At 41.8% G+C, this 15,121-nt stretch overlaps 1 protein-coding gene across 1 annotated transcript; it reads left to right on the forward strand.

Annotated features, from left to right (window-relative positions):
* Positions 1 to 10,012: 10,012 nt before the first annotated feature.
* On the forward strand, positions 10,013 to 10,879 carry LOC120452797. The gene has a single exon (XM_039637193.1). It carries the CDS (start codon positions 10,013 to 10,015, stop codon positions 10,877 to 10,879), a length of 867 nt encoding a protein of 288 aa, XP_039493127.1.
* Positions 10,880 to 15,121: the final 4,242 nt, after the last annotated feature.

Here is a 15,121-nt window from a genome sequence, read left to right on the forward strand (position 1 = left end):
TAAATAATTTCCATTTATATGTATATTTTTCATAATTAAAAAAGTTGTTTTTGCTCTTTTTGAGGAACGATTAAACACAATAATTTAGAGCCAAAGTTCAGTTTTTTGCCTATTTTTCTATAATCCACTAACAAAGCCTTTTACGGTCTGAAAACCAGGTAGGCACTACCTGGTCGGTCGGTGGTACATGTGGTCTAATCCAACTGCCAGTTACCGAAAGCTTTTCCGGTTTTGCGGTTGGTAGTTTGGATTGGGGTTCAGTGGTTGCAGGTCCGTGGACCATCTGTGTGGGTCAATGTACACTTTACGGATTTGGTTCCCAATTCACCAAAAAAAACTAAGTTTCGGTTATGGGAATCTGCGGCTGGAGCTGGCGAGCAGGTGGGCTAGGTGCTGTGTGTGAAAGTGTTGCAACTGGCCAGTTGCACTTGCAGTGGGCTGGTCGTGTTCATAATTGAGAGCGGCTGATTCAAGAGACCGGCTGACATTGAATAATACAATCGGCGAAGATTGGACTGCGGATCTGGGCCTGGGCCAAAAGGCAGTAAAAGTGTTATTTTCAACTGGCATATACAACTTTTCGCACATTGCCCAGCCGCGCGGCTGATGTGTGAAAGTTGTCGGCCTGACGATTTATTGTCAACATATCGGCGAACGGTGGTACAAAACTCGTTTAATGGAGAGCCGCTCGTTTGGGCCAAACAAAAGAACGAAACGCTGACAACGAAAGCGAAATGCTTCCCCGCTCGCTTATAAAAACGATAATGACAAATTTTCGTAATGAAACGAAACTGAAGTGCCTTGAAAGTGAAACCTGAGCAATTAAGGCTGCCCCGACCACGCCCTCATTTCTTTTTTAATTTTTCTCTGAGCTTTCGCATTTCTTCCGCGATCTTTTGGCTATTACACAATGCAGGCGTGGCGGAATATTTGCATTTCATGATTCGGCGATTTTTGGCTCGACTATACCTATACCACAAATATTTCGTTAAAGGGAGAAAAAGTGTTGAGTCCGAACTCGAAGCCGAATCCTGAGTCAAAGCCAAATGGCAAGCCGCAGACAAAACTGATTATGAAGTGGAAACTCTCACTTTTACGATTATTTTTCTTATGGCTTTCGGTTGTCATGATCTTCATCATCTTTCTTTGATTTGTTTGGCCATTGTTATTGTCTCTTCGGTCTTCTGTCTTCTGTCCCATGATGACTCGACTTTCAGCCCCGCTAGAAATGCGGCATAAAAGTCAATTTTATGCTCACTTTTTGATGCTGATTAGCCAACCCCGATCGTGCCGCGACATTATATGCGCGCCTGTGATTTGGAGCAACACTAAATATCTCAATTAGAAGTTATTGTAGGGCTGGAAATGACCTAATGTGGGTCAGACCTTTCTCCACTTTGTACGAGACCCAAATTAATTTCTCAGCCAGCTCAGATGCGCTGCCATTGATATAGAGGTGGGGCCCATTCGTCGCAGTCATTTCGACCCATGCCATTCATTCAACAAAACATCTAGTCCAACCCTCTAACAATTAATTAAAATCGGAGTGGCTCTGGTTTTTTGGGCTCTGACCAACTCTGTCACTTCGACAGAGTGTTGCCTGTGGCTGCCACGCGCTCAAAGTCCAGTCCGAACTAGTTTTACTTCGATACCGGTTGTCAGTTGCTGTTGTTGCACTATACTCGACTCATTGAACTTCAACTTCAAACATTTTTAAGCTGCAGCCACACGTAGAAAAATTGCACATAAATTAATACGAGATACATTTACAAGGCATGAACATTACAAATGTTGTATATATAAAGATTGATTATTTATTTAGATAAACTGGATATTTCGTAAACTGTATGTTTTATTACTGAAATTCAAATTAAATATGTATTTAGTTAATGAATTAGAGTCTAAAGAATTTTTCCTTTTGTATTTGCGTGAGATGTGCATTTATATTGTTGTAAGCATACTCGTAGGACTAGGTATAAATAATAAAATATTTAAATACAATTTAATAACAACAATTAGGTCAGATACTATCTTTGAAAATATAATACTGATTATATTTTTTCTTTCTCTGCATTTATGCAAGTCGAAGAAAGTGGCGGAGACTTTGGGTTCGGCTGTGCTCGACTTTGGTTGTTTTACTCATTTTACTCATTTCTGGTGTTTTTTACTGCTGCCCATATCCGTTTTTGGCTCGATTTATGCCTTGCGATAAACTCAAACCGCCAGGCAGACAAAGCGGGGACTTGCTCAGTTACATCGACGAATCGATGACGAGCATCGAATTCGACGGGGCAGCTGCGAGCGCCTTAGGTGAGCTGCGTTATAAATCGGGAAGATTAAAAAAGTAAGAAGAAAATAGTTTCACTTTCTCAAGAGTTTACAGTTACTCATACAAAAATATGGAAGCTATTGGTCAGCAAAGTTATTGCTCTTTGGCCCCGCCACGATTGGCAGTCGGCAGGCGAAGGGGGATACGGCTGCAGTTTCCTCAAGAAGAAGCCTGCAAGTCTTATAAAAGACTCTCTCTTAGTGATCCTACCCTAATGGGTGGATGTGGCTATGGACTTACTTCAATTATATCAGAAAAAAAATTGTATTCACTATTAAACAGTTAAATACTTAATAACAAGCGCACTTTATGCAAAAGATAATTTAAAGCACCATGCATAAAAGATCTTTCATTTTTTATCATATATCATATCATATCTTATATCTGATTAACACATGTATACCGTTTTAAAATTGCTTTACTTATTTAACTAAATAAACGCCCCTTTTAAATTAAAAACCACAGAGAAGGCCATAGTAGAGTGTTCCGACCCACAGATACTTCTTCCTCCTACCTGTTACATACTTTTCAGCGAATCTAGGTTACCCTATTACTCTATGAGTAACTGGTATAACTACACATATTAGGTTTCTCTTCGGCAATTGCATATAACACCTACTTCATTTAGGCTTCCCAACTCCACACAAAGCAATTCCATTACGCATACGCCGCATAGTCCCGAGTTCATTCAGTTCGCCTATCTGAATGTCAGGCGATGTCATTAAAATTTCAGGCACACTTCTTAATGGACAATGACCGCAGTACAACGAATGTTTGACATTGATAGAGCGTCGATTCGGATGCAGCAGGTGCATGTGCATGTGCATGTGCAGAAGAGAGTGTGGATGAGCTTTTACCACATCCGCCGCACCGGACACATTATAATTTATGGCCTGGCGGAAAGTATTGGCTTAGGTCAGGTGTTAAATTTTCCAGTGTCAGTTGGGGTGCTCGAATCATAATCCATTAAGTGGCCCGTGTCAACCCCTCGCAACTGAGGATATTGCGAGCGAATTCAACTAATTACACCGGAGACATCCAATCGATGGCCCGAACAATAAGCAAAAAAAAAAAAAAAAAACTCGGACAAAGTGTAATTTTGAAGGTTGGACCAGCAGCTGCCCAATGCCAATGGGATTTTCGGAGTGTTTGGCATTTTGGCAGGGGCAGGTTCAATTCACATTCATACTTGTGGTGGCCATGGACATAAGTACTCGCGTTCGTACAGAGAGTGAGTTTTATGGCCGTAGCAAAAAACTTTCACTCATGTTGTTTTCGAGCGGCTCTGGTTCGGGTTGTTATTGTTGCTCCTGCAAAAAGCATGCCCATTTCATTATTAATATCGCCATCGCACTAGGTGCACCGCTGTCGTGACGAAAATCCATCCAGTGGACTGGACATTGACACTTGGACTCAGAGCTCAGAGAGCTCAGAAACTGTTACCCAGTACATTCGTGTGGCTAATAATATTATGTACCTTCAGCGTAGGCTTTCAAGAGCAATAGGCGGTAATAAGATTTAATTGGCCGCATTTGGTTCACACTTGACCAGGCAATAGCACTTCAGTTTGTTTCACTGCGTTGGCCGCCAGTTCGATTCCCTCGGTTGGATGCCATTTTTTGTGTTTTTCTGGTATTGCGATGGCGGGTCAAGCGGAGATACAGTTTTATCAATCGAAAGGTCTTTGATTTCGCGGTACCTTTAGGCTCGGCGTGTTATTACCGTCATAATGATTCCTCTTGGTAGTTTCTGACCGAAATACCATTGAAAGCAAAAGAAGAAAGTTTCTCAGTGCCAGCGCACACAGACATTGTCTTCTTTATTCACTTGCCAGCATTTCCCCCGCATTCATTGCGAACCAGTCGGTTATGCGCCTTTTTATTTGCCTTAATTTAATTAACAGCGTCGTTTTAAGTAGCCATTAAAACGAGTGGTGGAAGAAACAAAAGCGGTACCAGAATGATCATCATCGCCGGAACAATGATCATACAGCGCTCTGGTCAAAGAAATTTCACTTTAAAGAATGCAATGATCGCCTCATAGGATCGGTCGCCTCGATCGCCTCGATCGCAAAAGGTTGCCGGCCACTGAAACTGAAATCGTTGCATTATTTATGCCGCAAAGTGGGGCACAGCATCTGCGTGCAGCAAAAAGGGCGTAACTGCTTTCCTGTTGCGGCGGCAACTGCGTGAAAGTTGCGGAAGCTGAAAGTTAGGGCACCGAAAGAAGCAAGCTTAACACACATAATGTATCCTCGAGAAAAAGCGAAAGGGCTTGGGAACATACACACACGTGCGCTGCACAGATCGGCCAATAAAAATTGCAATTTCGACAAGTTTCTCAGGCCAGGAGGAGAAACCCTTTCTCTTTCGAAAGAAAGCGACGTCGTTGCCCAGTTGCTGCATATGCGTTTGCGAACAATTTTAAGCGCACAACTGCACTCGAGGGCTATAAAAGTTTTTCACACGTTATATAATTTTTAGCGCCGCCGGCGACTCCTGCTTTCATTGCATTTCCAACTTTGTGGCATCATTTGCTTACACTGTGGCAATAATTATTCAATATAAACGGCATTTAACGGCAAAGAAATTACATAAAAATGAAAGCAAAACAAACGCTTATAAATAATTAACTAAATGCTGCAATAAACCAGATACGAACACACCACTAGCGCCTGTCTGTGTATATCTTATACTCTACCATCTTTCAACATAGATTTATAATGACTGGTAAAGTGGAGTGCCAAAATTCTTTTATTAGAGTCAAAGGATATAAGAATGTTACAGGTAGAAGGAAGCATTCTTGATCAGGGTCAAAAGTGGAGTCGATTTGGCCAAGTCCATCTCTCCATCCGTCGAGATCTCAGAAACTATAAAAGCTAGAAAGTTGAGATAAAGCATGCAGATTCGAGAAAGTTGGTTTGCTAATGTGACCACGCCTACTCCAACGCCTAGCAACCGCCCACATTTTTTAGAACTGTTTATTTATTAAATTTTCTTTTTTTTCTATTTCTATTTTCAATTTCTATAGATATGGCAGAAAAATGTTAAAATTTCTTGTTCGCGATTCCACAAGCTGAGTAACCGGTATCTGTTAGTCGCACGGTTCAACTCGACAATAGCGTTCTCCGTTGTTTAACATTAAATCAATTTAGTTCAAGAGAAATATCCAATCAAGCTTTCCAATATAGTCAAAATGCCCAAAGCCTGGGTGTGTAACTGTCACCAAGACATCCGTGCTCCGATTTCGCAATGAGTGCCATCGACAGCGTCATCGCGCCTCGGAATTAGCCATACTGCTTTGATTATGCCCGCTAAATTAGATAATTTCGAGTGTGGGCCATATCCATAACTGTTTCATTTTTTGCCTTGGTTTTTCGATTTTTTTTTTCCTGCTGGATGCATATGCATATTAGCGCTCCATGGAAAGTGAAAGTGATGCGGCCGATTCCGAGAGCGATTCGTGCATGTATAATTTGTATCTCCAGCCGCAGTTGCCAGGTGGGCCGACTCAGCGGTTATGCTAATGGGCGTGGCAGTATTTTCTGCTAAATGATTACAGCACAGACCGCTAATTCGCCTCCGTTTCATCTGATCTTTTCCCGCACCGTGGGGGTCGAATCCGCTGCTCCCATGACGTGGGCATGGGCAGCCGAGCCAATTCCTCATTTTTCCAGCTGACTGTGTGCCATTAAAGCAGTCGAATGCGTGTAAGCGTGAGCTTACATCTCTGCATGCAAGACTCGGTATGGTGTCTATGTCGTAAACCTCGACCTGAGAAAATTCTCACATTTACACGGCCTTAAACAGCTAAAGGAAAGTCAATTACCACTTATTTTTGAATGCTACCCGTAGTTGGACCCGCCACTCATGCTTATAGATTTTGTTAAGTTTGTTTGTGTGAAAATTAAAGGCTGTCAATTAGTTTGCTAAGTACAATGTTATATATGCAACACAACCCCGTGAGTCATTCAACTAAAGAAATGTATATGCTAAACAAAGTGGGATGCCTAAATAGTCTGAGATATCATTATTCTAATTGAGAATACAAAAATTATTAATCCATAATTATTTTTCCCAAATAAAAAATGAGGCTTTAAAAATATGTAATTCCGGGATACAAAATATTTCCATAATTTACTTATTTTAGTTAGAACACTGCATAAGATTTTAAAAGAATTCTGTCATTTCTTTGCCCATGCTTTTTCTTTTTTGAACTGGGCCAAAGAAATGTCACCTACATGACTTTTTTCTGCCGCTCTGCAAGTTAAAAATGAAGCTATTAAGTGGCAGTTGCAGTTTGTTTTGCAGATTCACTACGTGATTTACTGCCCGGCCATCAGTATTATCATTGACATTGTGGGAGTTGGCTGATATTTTTTGTCTCGGTGTATGTCAACACCCACTCAGCGGTAATGGGAATGGTAATGGTAATGGCCATGGCAATGGTAATGGCAATTGGGAGTGCTAGGTCCGGCACTCACTTCGTCATCCGTTCATTCATGCAGTTTTGATTTTATGACTTTTAGAGTTTGTTGGCTTGCATTTTCAGATACAGAGCTGCATCTGCGGCGGCAGTGAATGTTGTTGTCTATGATGGAAAAGGAAAATTTAACCTGAACTTTCTTTTTTTGTGTACTGCTGCAGTGTCAGCCACAATGGCAACTACATTATAAATAAAATATATATAACTATATATATATATACGTTCAAGCTCTGAACTGCGCTGCAGCTCTTTCAACAAACACAGGTTTCGGCGCTTAAGGTCTGGTGCTGAAACCTGTTGTATTGTTAGGAGCTTACTCTCCATTTTTACAAGTCATAGACATAATGTGCAACCAGTTGATATGACCCGCCACAACAATAGAACAAAAAGTGGTTCGCATAGCTTATTTAATCCCGATCTGCTGCACTCTGGGTTTTGGCCTGAGAGGCTGGTGGCCATTCTTGTGGACGGAACGTGGATTCGAGGTCTGCGGAGCCAATGCAGTGAAAGTGTCGTTTCTCATGTTTGGAGCAAGGCAGCAACTCCCAAAGCAGCGAATATACAAACGTAATTAAATGTCAAATAATTCAACCTAAGCACATTTGCATCCCTAAACGCACTGGAAAAAAGAAAGGGTAAAGTTGCGGCCTAAATAAATTGCGAAATATAACTTCTTTTATTTTGTACTTAACCAAGTTGGTTTGGTATATGAGATAACGAACTATAAAGATAATTTTGAGCCTGGTGTAAAATATTCCTTCACAAATTATTTTTACGGAGCCTGAAGTGACACATATACAAATTATGCTGAATAAAAAAATTTTAATTTTAAGGAACTAAAAAAAATATTTTTTAAAAATAGGCGTTTTATGATTAAATGAAAAATACATTTTTTAAGAAATTCGATGTACAAACAAATTATAAATGACGCCAAATTTTTTCGTGAAAATATTTATATTGTTACACAACTAGAATAAATAAAAAAACAATAACTTATGCTATTTAAAGAAATGCGTTTTATGACGCTTCAAAGATTTTACATATTTGTTGAATTTTTTCTTTTGGTGAACTTAGTCAGATACTCACGTAATGCGTGGCGGTTCCCTGGCAGCAGCAGATGCATACGAGATTCGCTTTCACTGGGACACGTCAGCTGAGCTGATCTTTGGCTGATCTGGAAAAGCGTTTTCACACCGGTCGCCCGCCGCTGCTGGGGCCCAATTCATAGGCGCATTTTCATTGCATTTTCGCACATTCATAACTCTTTAATTAACTATTTTTAACACTTTCGTGGGGTCCGTGGCAATTGCATCCTGCTCGCGGTCATTCGCCGCAATCCGATGCACTTCACGGGTCCACTCACATTTCGCATTTCGCATTCAGCATTTTTCATTTGCACACTACAAACTCTCTCGCCCGGGGATGAGAAGATGACTTTCATTTGGCCGGACTCCTGGTCAGTGTCTATTTGCGTACTTTTACCTGTCCCAGTCAGTTAGTTAGTCACTTTGGCCTGTTACTTGGTTAGTTGGAGACAGCTGTGGGTCGAGCTACTGGTGTTTGCACGTCGATTCAGTCTGCTGGACGCCATCGGTGTGGTTTTCCACTTGGCCATGGCAACTATTTGTTTGGGTCGCATCTATTTGACAACGCATATAATTTGCGCATTCAACGCTAAGAAGTGCAGACCGCCGCATACCACGCATATTTCTCGCAGATGTATCCGCGACTTTCCCTTTTCTGAATGGGGTTATGATTATTATAATTGGCACTGTCACTGCCTTACCTTCTGGTCGCTAACTTAGCGTTAGCATAGATTCTCTGCCCTCAGAATGTGATCGGCTTTTACTCGAAATATGTGCTTATAAGATCACACACAGAAAAATAATAACCCTCATCAATTTACTATTGACATTTTTTTTTTTTTAACTCGAAAATAATTCCATAATCATGTTTAAACTATTTTGATTCCTACAGATGAAGGATAGCGAACCCAATACCGCACGATTCCTCTTAGAGGTGTATGCTCTATTAAAATGTATATGTATAAATAATGTTAATAAATTATTTTATTGGTTTTAATAATATGTCTGATTCATATTAGACAAATTTCAGAAAAAAGAATTGTTATATATTCTATAAAGTAATCATTGATTTTATTTGAATTATGGATAACCAACTGGAAAGAATTAATTCATAAATTTCCTCACTAACTGATAATTTGATATTTTAAATAATGTGTTATATTTTCAATAAAAATGGTATATTAAAAATCAAGTTTTTTCTGCCTTATTTTATTTTTTTAATCGATTGTACTATCTAAAAAAATATCAAGTTTGTTGACAAAATCAAAAATTAGAATTAGGGTTATAAAAGACGACAAGATAGTAAAAAATATTGATTTCAAACTACATTAATTCAGTTATGCAAATTAGCCGTTCTGTTCACATCAGCCGCTTGCTTCAAGCGCTCTATTGGGCTTGAAAGGGAAATGCTTTTACTTACTTTTACAAAATCTCATTTTCAATTAAAGCCCAGACAATTAAGATTACGACTACGATTTTCGGCACTTTTGTCCCGCTCTCTGCCGTCCAGGTAAAAGTAGCTGGTTATTTGTTCGCTAGTTTCCCCACCGGCAGGAGGCTGCGACTGTTGACAATGTTACATGAACTTCGGGCGAAAGCAGCGCAGCGGCAGCAACAACTTACAAATTACAGTAACAATGCTTTTCCAACTGCCGCTGCTGGTGTACCGCTGCAGCGCGTCCGACCCGACGCTAACGGCGACGTCGATGCCGACTGCGCATTACCGTTGGCCGGCCAAACGAAAGACTTAAGCGAGAAACTTGCGCGACTAGTTTAGTGGAACTGGTGCTGGGGCCAGGGGGCGGGTGTGCCCGGAGAAATGCTTTCGCAGCAGATGAGCATGCCGATGCCGAAGTCACTGCCACTGCTGCCGTATATAAATTGTCGTGTGCGGTGGAAAATTGTATCATTCAATCCTTAACCGTCTGAGCAGCTATACGGCAGCAGCAGTCAGCCTAGACCGAAAAACACAAAAATACAGTTTTCCATTTAAGAGAAAGTGCGTTCGCCGCCGAACTACGTGAAAGTGTAGTGTGGATCAACAAAAGGATTATTCAAAGAACCCAAACCGCAAAACCGTGCAAGAACAATAAAAATCAACCAAAAACGCATAATGGCAAGCCATAAAGTTACTTTCGGTGTCTTGTGTCTGGTCGCCTTGAGCGCCGCCCTTCCGGCCGAGGAGACGCGCGGCCACGCCCGCAACGCCATCGGCGGCGAGAATGACATTATGGATAGCATCTACAGCGACTGTCTGCGCAAGGATTCCGTCTCGTGCGTCAAGTACAAGCTGTTCAGCTTCGTGGACAAGGTGCTCGGTGCCCGCGACCAGTTCGCCCTTACCGAAGGTGTTACCGTGGTCCGTTCGCCAGACGCTCCCCAACAGGAGGCCGCCCGCTCCATCTCCGCCGACGAGTCGTTCGAGTCTCTGGCTCTGAATCGCATCAGCAGCTTCCTTAACTCGCACACCATCAAGGTGGAGCTGAAGGGCGCCGACATTGTGCAGGCTGTTAGCTCCACCGGCCGTGCCCTCGAGGATGCCTCCGAGTCTCTGTTCGGCTCCAACGACCCCAACGCACCCGAGGAGAGCCGTGGCAAGAAGAAGAAGGCCGCCAAGATCCTGGGCCCCATCCTCGCCCTGGTCGCCCTGAAGGCCGCCGCTCTGCTGCCCCTGCTGTTGGGCGCCATCGCCCTGATCGCTGGAAAGGCCCTGCTGATTGGTAAGATCGCCCTGGTGCTGTCCGCCGTGATCGGCCTGAAGAAGCTGCTGTCTCAGGAGAAGCACGTGACCTACGAGGTGGTGGCCCACCCACACCACAGCAGCAGCCACTCGACGAGCCACGACTCGTACGGCAGTGGCTACAGCGCTGATGCTGGAGCCTCATCGGCCTCCTACGGCAGCAGCGGTCACGGTGGCTGGGGACGCTCCATCGACGCCCAGGACCTGGCCTATGGTGCCCAGAAGCCCGTGCAGGCCTAAGATCATACTGGATCACACCACACAATCACTCAAGAAGCAACATCAGAAACGCGAACTCACACGACTCGAGCTGCAGAGCTCGCCTGCGACTCTCGAAGAGAAACACACATTATTTATTGTTCGTTTTAATTAATTTATTAATTTAATTTATTTTATTTATTTCTCCAAGCAATGAAAACGAAAAAATAATGAGCCACACACACGCAAGATAATGTTATACCGGACAGACACCAGAATCAGAATCATATATATGTTAGTTGTTAAACTAATGACGCTAAGCTTAAGTTTGTAAAAAGAGCAGCCAGCGAGAGTTACCCCACAAGTTGCAAATACTCAGCCTTAAGTCTAAGCTCGCACAGCAGTTCCCGCACCATCAGCCAATCGATCACCCAACAGCTCTATATCTAGTGCACTCTCATCTGTCAGTTCTTTCACCTATATATTTCTATATAGATCTACATCTACATGTCTCCATCTGTTTCTGTCTCTGTCTCTTTTTATATCTGTGCTTCCATCTTAACATCTGCATACTGCCTATACCAAAACTCTGACGATTGCCATGCAATCGCAGAAGAGTACAAATCCTAACTCTATAATCTATATCTGTACGTTCAACTCTGTCTGTTCAACTATGTTCTTCCCATGCAATTCTAGTCTTACAATACAACAGCACCAGCAACAAGCATGCCTACTATTAGCTTTAACTTACTAGCTCTAACTCTATCGCTATCTATCAACCTAACTATCTTTCAACTGTCTATCATCTGACAAACTTCCACATCTTCCTTCAATTTCACGTCTTCAGCTGAGTCATAGTTTTGGTCATTCGCTTGCCATTACTTGCCATAGGTCTCCGAATACACATCGCCGCACCAAACTGAACTCATTTTCCGGCTTCTATCTCAGGGCCACTATTTCCTCACTCGACACTCGACTTCCACTTCGACTCTTCAACTTTCTCATTTCATTTCTCCTATCTGCCATCTCTTTCTGCTGCCTTTGCATCTGTCACTTTCTAGCGCTCTACTTTCCCAAAAAAAAAACTAAGTAAACCCCACTGCTACTCACACATGCACACGCCCAGTGGCTCCCCGTAATGTTAAAAGTATTTTTTTTCAATATTTTTTAACTCCTTAAGCGTACTTTATGCATCCGAGCGACTCGAACCGCTTGTCGGCCCAATTGGCGTCGGACTCACCTGCTCTGTACACCTAAACAGATTTTTAATTATCAACTTAAAAATGCCTCGTTTATGACATTTGGAGGGCACCCTAGCCAACGGATGCAAGTTTCGAGTCGCAGCACGTCGTCTACTTTAATTTAAGCAATTTTAGCAAAGTCGTACGGCGATTTCAAAACTTTAAACTTTATAACTCTACATCTAACTTCGGCAACAGTAATAAGATGATGATGAAGACGAAGAAGAAGCGTGAAGCTGCAGATGTGGGCAACTCACACAGATCACAAAACTCACTCACAAAAGAATGTAAATTCCATAGATTACAATCCCCACTCTCTGTCATATATGCATGTCATTAAACACAACAAAATGATGAAAACAAAACAAAAAAAAAAAAGTTGAAAAACACAGCACGGAAGATTAATAAATAAAAAATCAATGAAAATCAAGACCAGTCTCAATAATTTATGGCATACCACGGGGTGAAAGCGAAACGACAAAACCGAAAGCTCTATGCATAATTCCAAAGACGAAAACTGGCCGTTGACAAGTCCATGTTGGGCCGAAATGCTTTCATTTCAAGTGAAATTGATTTGCGACCCAGTTACCCCAGCGAATCTTAAAGATCTGCCCGTTAATAGGTGTAAATAATTATGACTCGAGTCTGTCCAAGACAGGTTAACGAAAACCCAATAAATCCCGCTGGTTTCGAACGACCCCAGAAAAAGTAAAAGAAACAGTAACAGAAACAGAAAAGCCAGTTGAACATCGGCCACCGACAGTGAAAGTAAACAGTTAGGAAACCAAAACAGCAGCCGTCAAGAGGCCGAAAACAACCGCGATTGCAATGAAAAGTCTTGGAAATCGAGGCACATGGCCAAGACCAAAAGCGTTTTTCAGGCCGCTCTAAATGTGGCTTTTTCCTCCGCTGCCCAGCGAATGCCCGCGAAAACAAAAGACAGGTTAATGCGCATTAATGTTAACAACTCATTTAAGCAGCTGCCAAGCTTGAGCAAACATTGACTGACCACTGTCAGTTCTTTTCTTCTATTTATTGTGGCGAACGAAAAGCACATTTTCGTAATAAACAGAAAATTTAAAAAAGTTTGGGCTGCGCTTGGCTAAAATTTATTTCAAAGACCTTTTAATGCCAACAAATGACAGTCGTTGCTTAAAAACACCTATTTGGGAGTTTTACTGGATTATTCCTGCTTTTTAGTTTTGGGATGCTTTTATTTTAATTTTGTATAATAATGCTATTCGAAACCTTTCTTAAAATACATACAAAATATCACTTTCCAATAGTTTTTGCGCTTTCTAATCTATACTGCATTTAGCTGTTATGTCCAAAAGATCCACATTAATTTAACGAAATTGTTAACGTTCTTCGGCTTTTGCCCAGCCTATGTTCGCTTCGGATAGATTTCATTCACTGCTGCTGAACATGGTAGTATATGCAAATCGACTACCAAAATGAAAGCCCGATTCAGTGATTTGGAGCGAGCAACGGTTGTGCCGCTAAAGAAACACCGCCTCAGCTGCGGCCAAACTGGTGCAGCATCAGCTGCATTGCACCGGCTCAATTTCACATTCTGAAAACCAGATAAAAACCACAAAATTTGCAATAATTCATAAGGCGGTGGGGGAAGGTGGTGGTTTGGTAGAATCGTGCAGAGTGCCCAATTTGAAAGCAATTTCACTGTCACTGGACGGGGGGCAGTGGGGGTAAAGCCAAGTAGATGATGCCTGCAAGGGCGTCGTCGCAGCGCAAAATGTGTGCAGAATGCTCAGCGAAATGAAAACGAGTTTAGGCTCCGAAAGCAGGTCACCAGAACGTACACAACAACCATGGGCGGTCCCGGAGCCAAAGTTGATTGTCGGCCTTGCAGTACTGCGCTTTCCAGCAAAACGCAGACAGAAACCAGAAAGTCAGCAAAAATCGGTTAAAGCTAAATATTCGAAGTGAGGAACCATCGAGCCTTATAACTACCACTACCATCATTTTCCGCTACAGCGCGTTTTCCCACACTCGCTAGTCGACTGTCGGCAGACAAGCCACGCATCTGAATGATTATGATTACACCAATTGTTGGCAAAGTTTTGCTCGCCGGGCATTAAATTAACTGAGCGCATCAACGAACTTTTATTGCTTTTGATTAATAAAAATTAATTGGCCACGAGCCCCGCAAAACTGTGAAACAGTTTGGTCACTCGAGAGCTTTCCGCACGCCTGATTTGCTGCCGCTTCTACTACAATCGTTTGTGGTCAATTTAAATTACTCTATCCAGTTAACAACAATCGATCGTAGCTGTCGACTGACCGTTGCATCGCCACCACCCCAGCGGTTATGTTGAACGTTGCGTGAGGACTTTGATTAGCAGTTCAATTTGCATTGCAGCTGAGGAGCGCCTAATTTCTTTCATGACTATGCTCTCGAGCGGCAATTGGTTGCATTGTAAGCCGGTGATGCCTAAAGTCGAGGGAAACATTTACTAAAATTATGGGCAAAATAATAGGTGAAAATTATTTTAAACGTTGTTAAAAATAAATTTAAAAATAAAATAAATAAGTAAATAAAATAAAAATAAAAAAAGAAGTAATATAAATTGTTTGTTTTTGAATTTGGAAACTTTCCCTTTATCGAGGGAAACAAATAGCAATATTGACGTCACTTAAACATCCCCTACCTCCTTATCACCCTTTTACAACATTAAGCACATAACAATATATGGCTGCTACCAACTTTTATTTTTTCATGTCAGTCAATTTTTATCAATTTAATTATTCCAAACGCCACCTGTCGGCCATTTAACAAACCAAATGTTAAGAAATTGTAAGCTTTCCTCGGCCTTCGTTGAGTGCGATCAAGTTCGTGTCTTGACTCTTTCGTTCAAGGAGAACCACTTTTTTCCGCAGCGCCGAAAAGTAAGCAATGAAAATGTTGTTTAACAAAGTGTGCAAGAAAAAAGAAAAGTTTTCGAGAAAATGGGGTGAAGACAGTGAATCTGTCCCAAAAGAATTATTGAAAAAACCGAAAATGCACATGTTAACGGTCTAGTAA

This window comes from Drosophila santomea, chromosome 3R (genome assembly GCF_016746245.2).
Source record: "Drosophila santomea strain STO CAGO 1482 chromosome 3R, Prin_Dsan_1.1, whole genome shotgun sequence".
NCBI lineage: Eukaryota > Metazoa > Arthropoda > Insecta > Diptera > Drosophilidae > Drosophila > Drosophila santomea.

Excerpts from the sequence above, each read along its gene's own strand:
- LOC120452797 (XM_039637193.1), top strand. The coding sequence starts at position 10,013 with ATGGCAAGCCATAAAGTTACTTTCGGTGTCTTGTGTCTGGTCGCCTTG.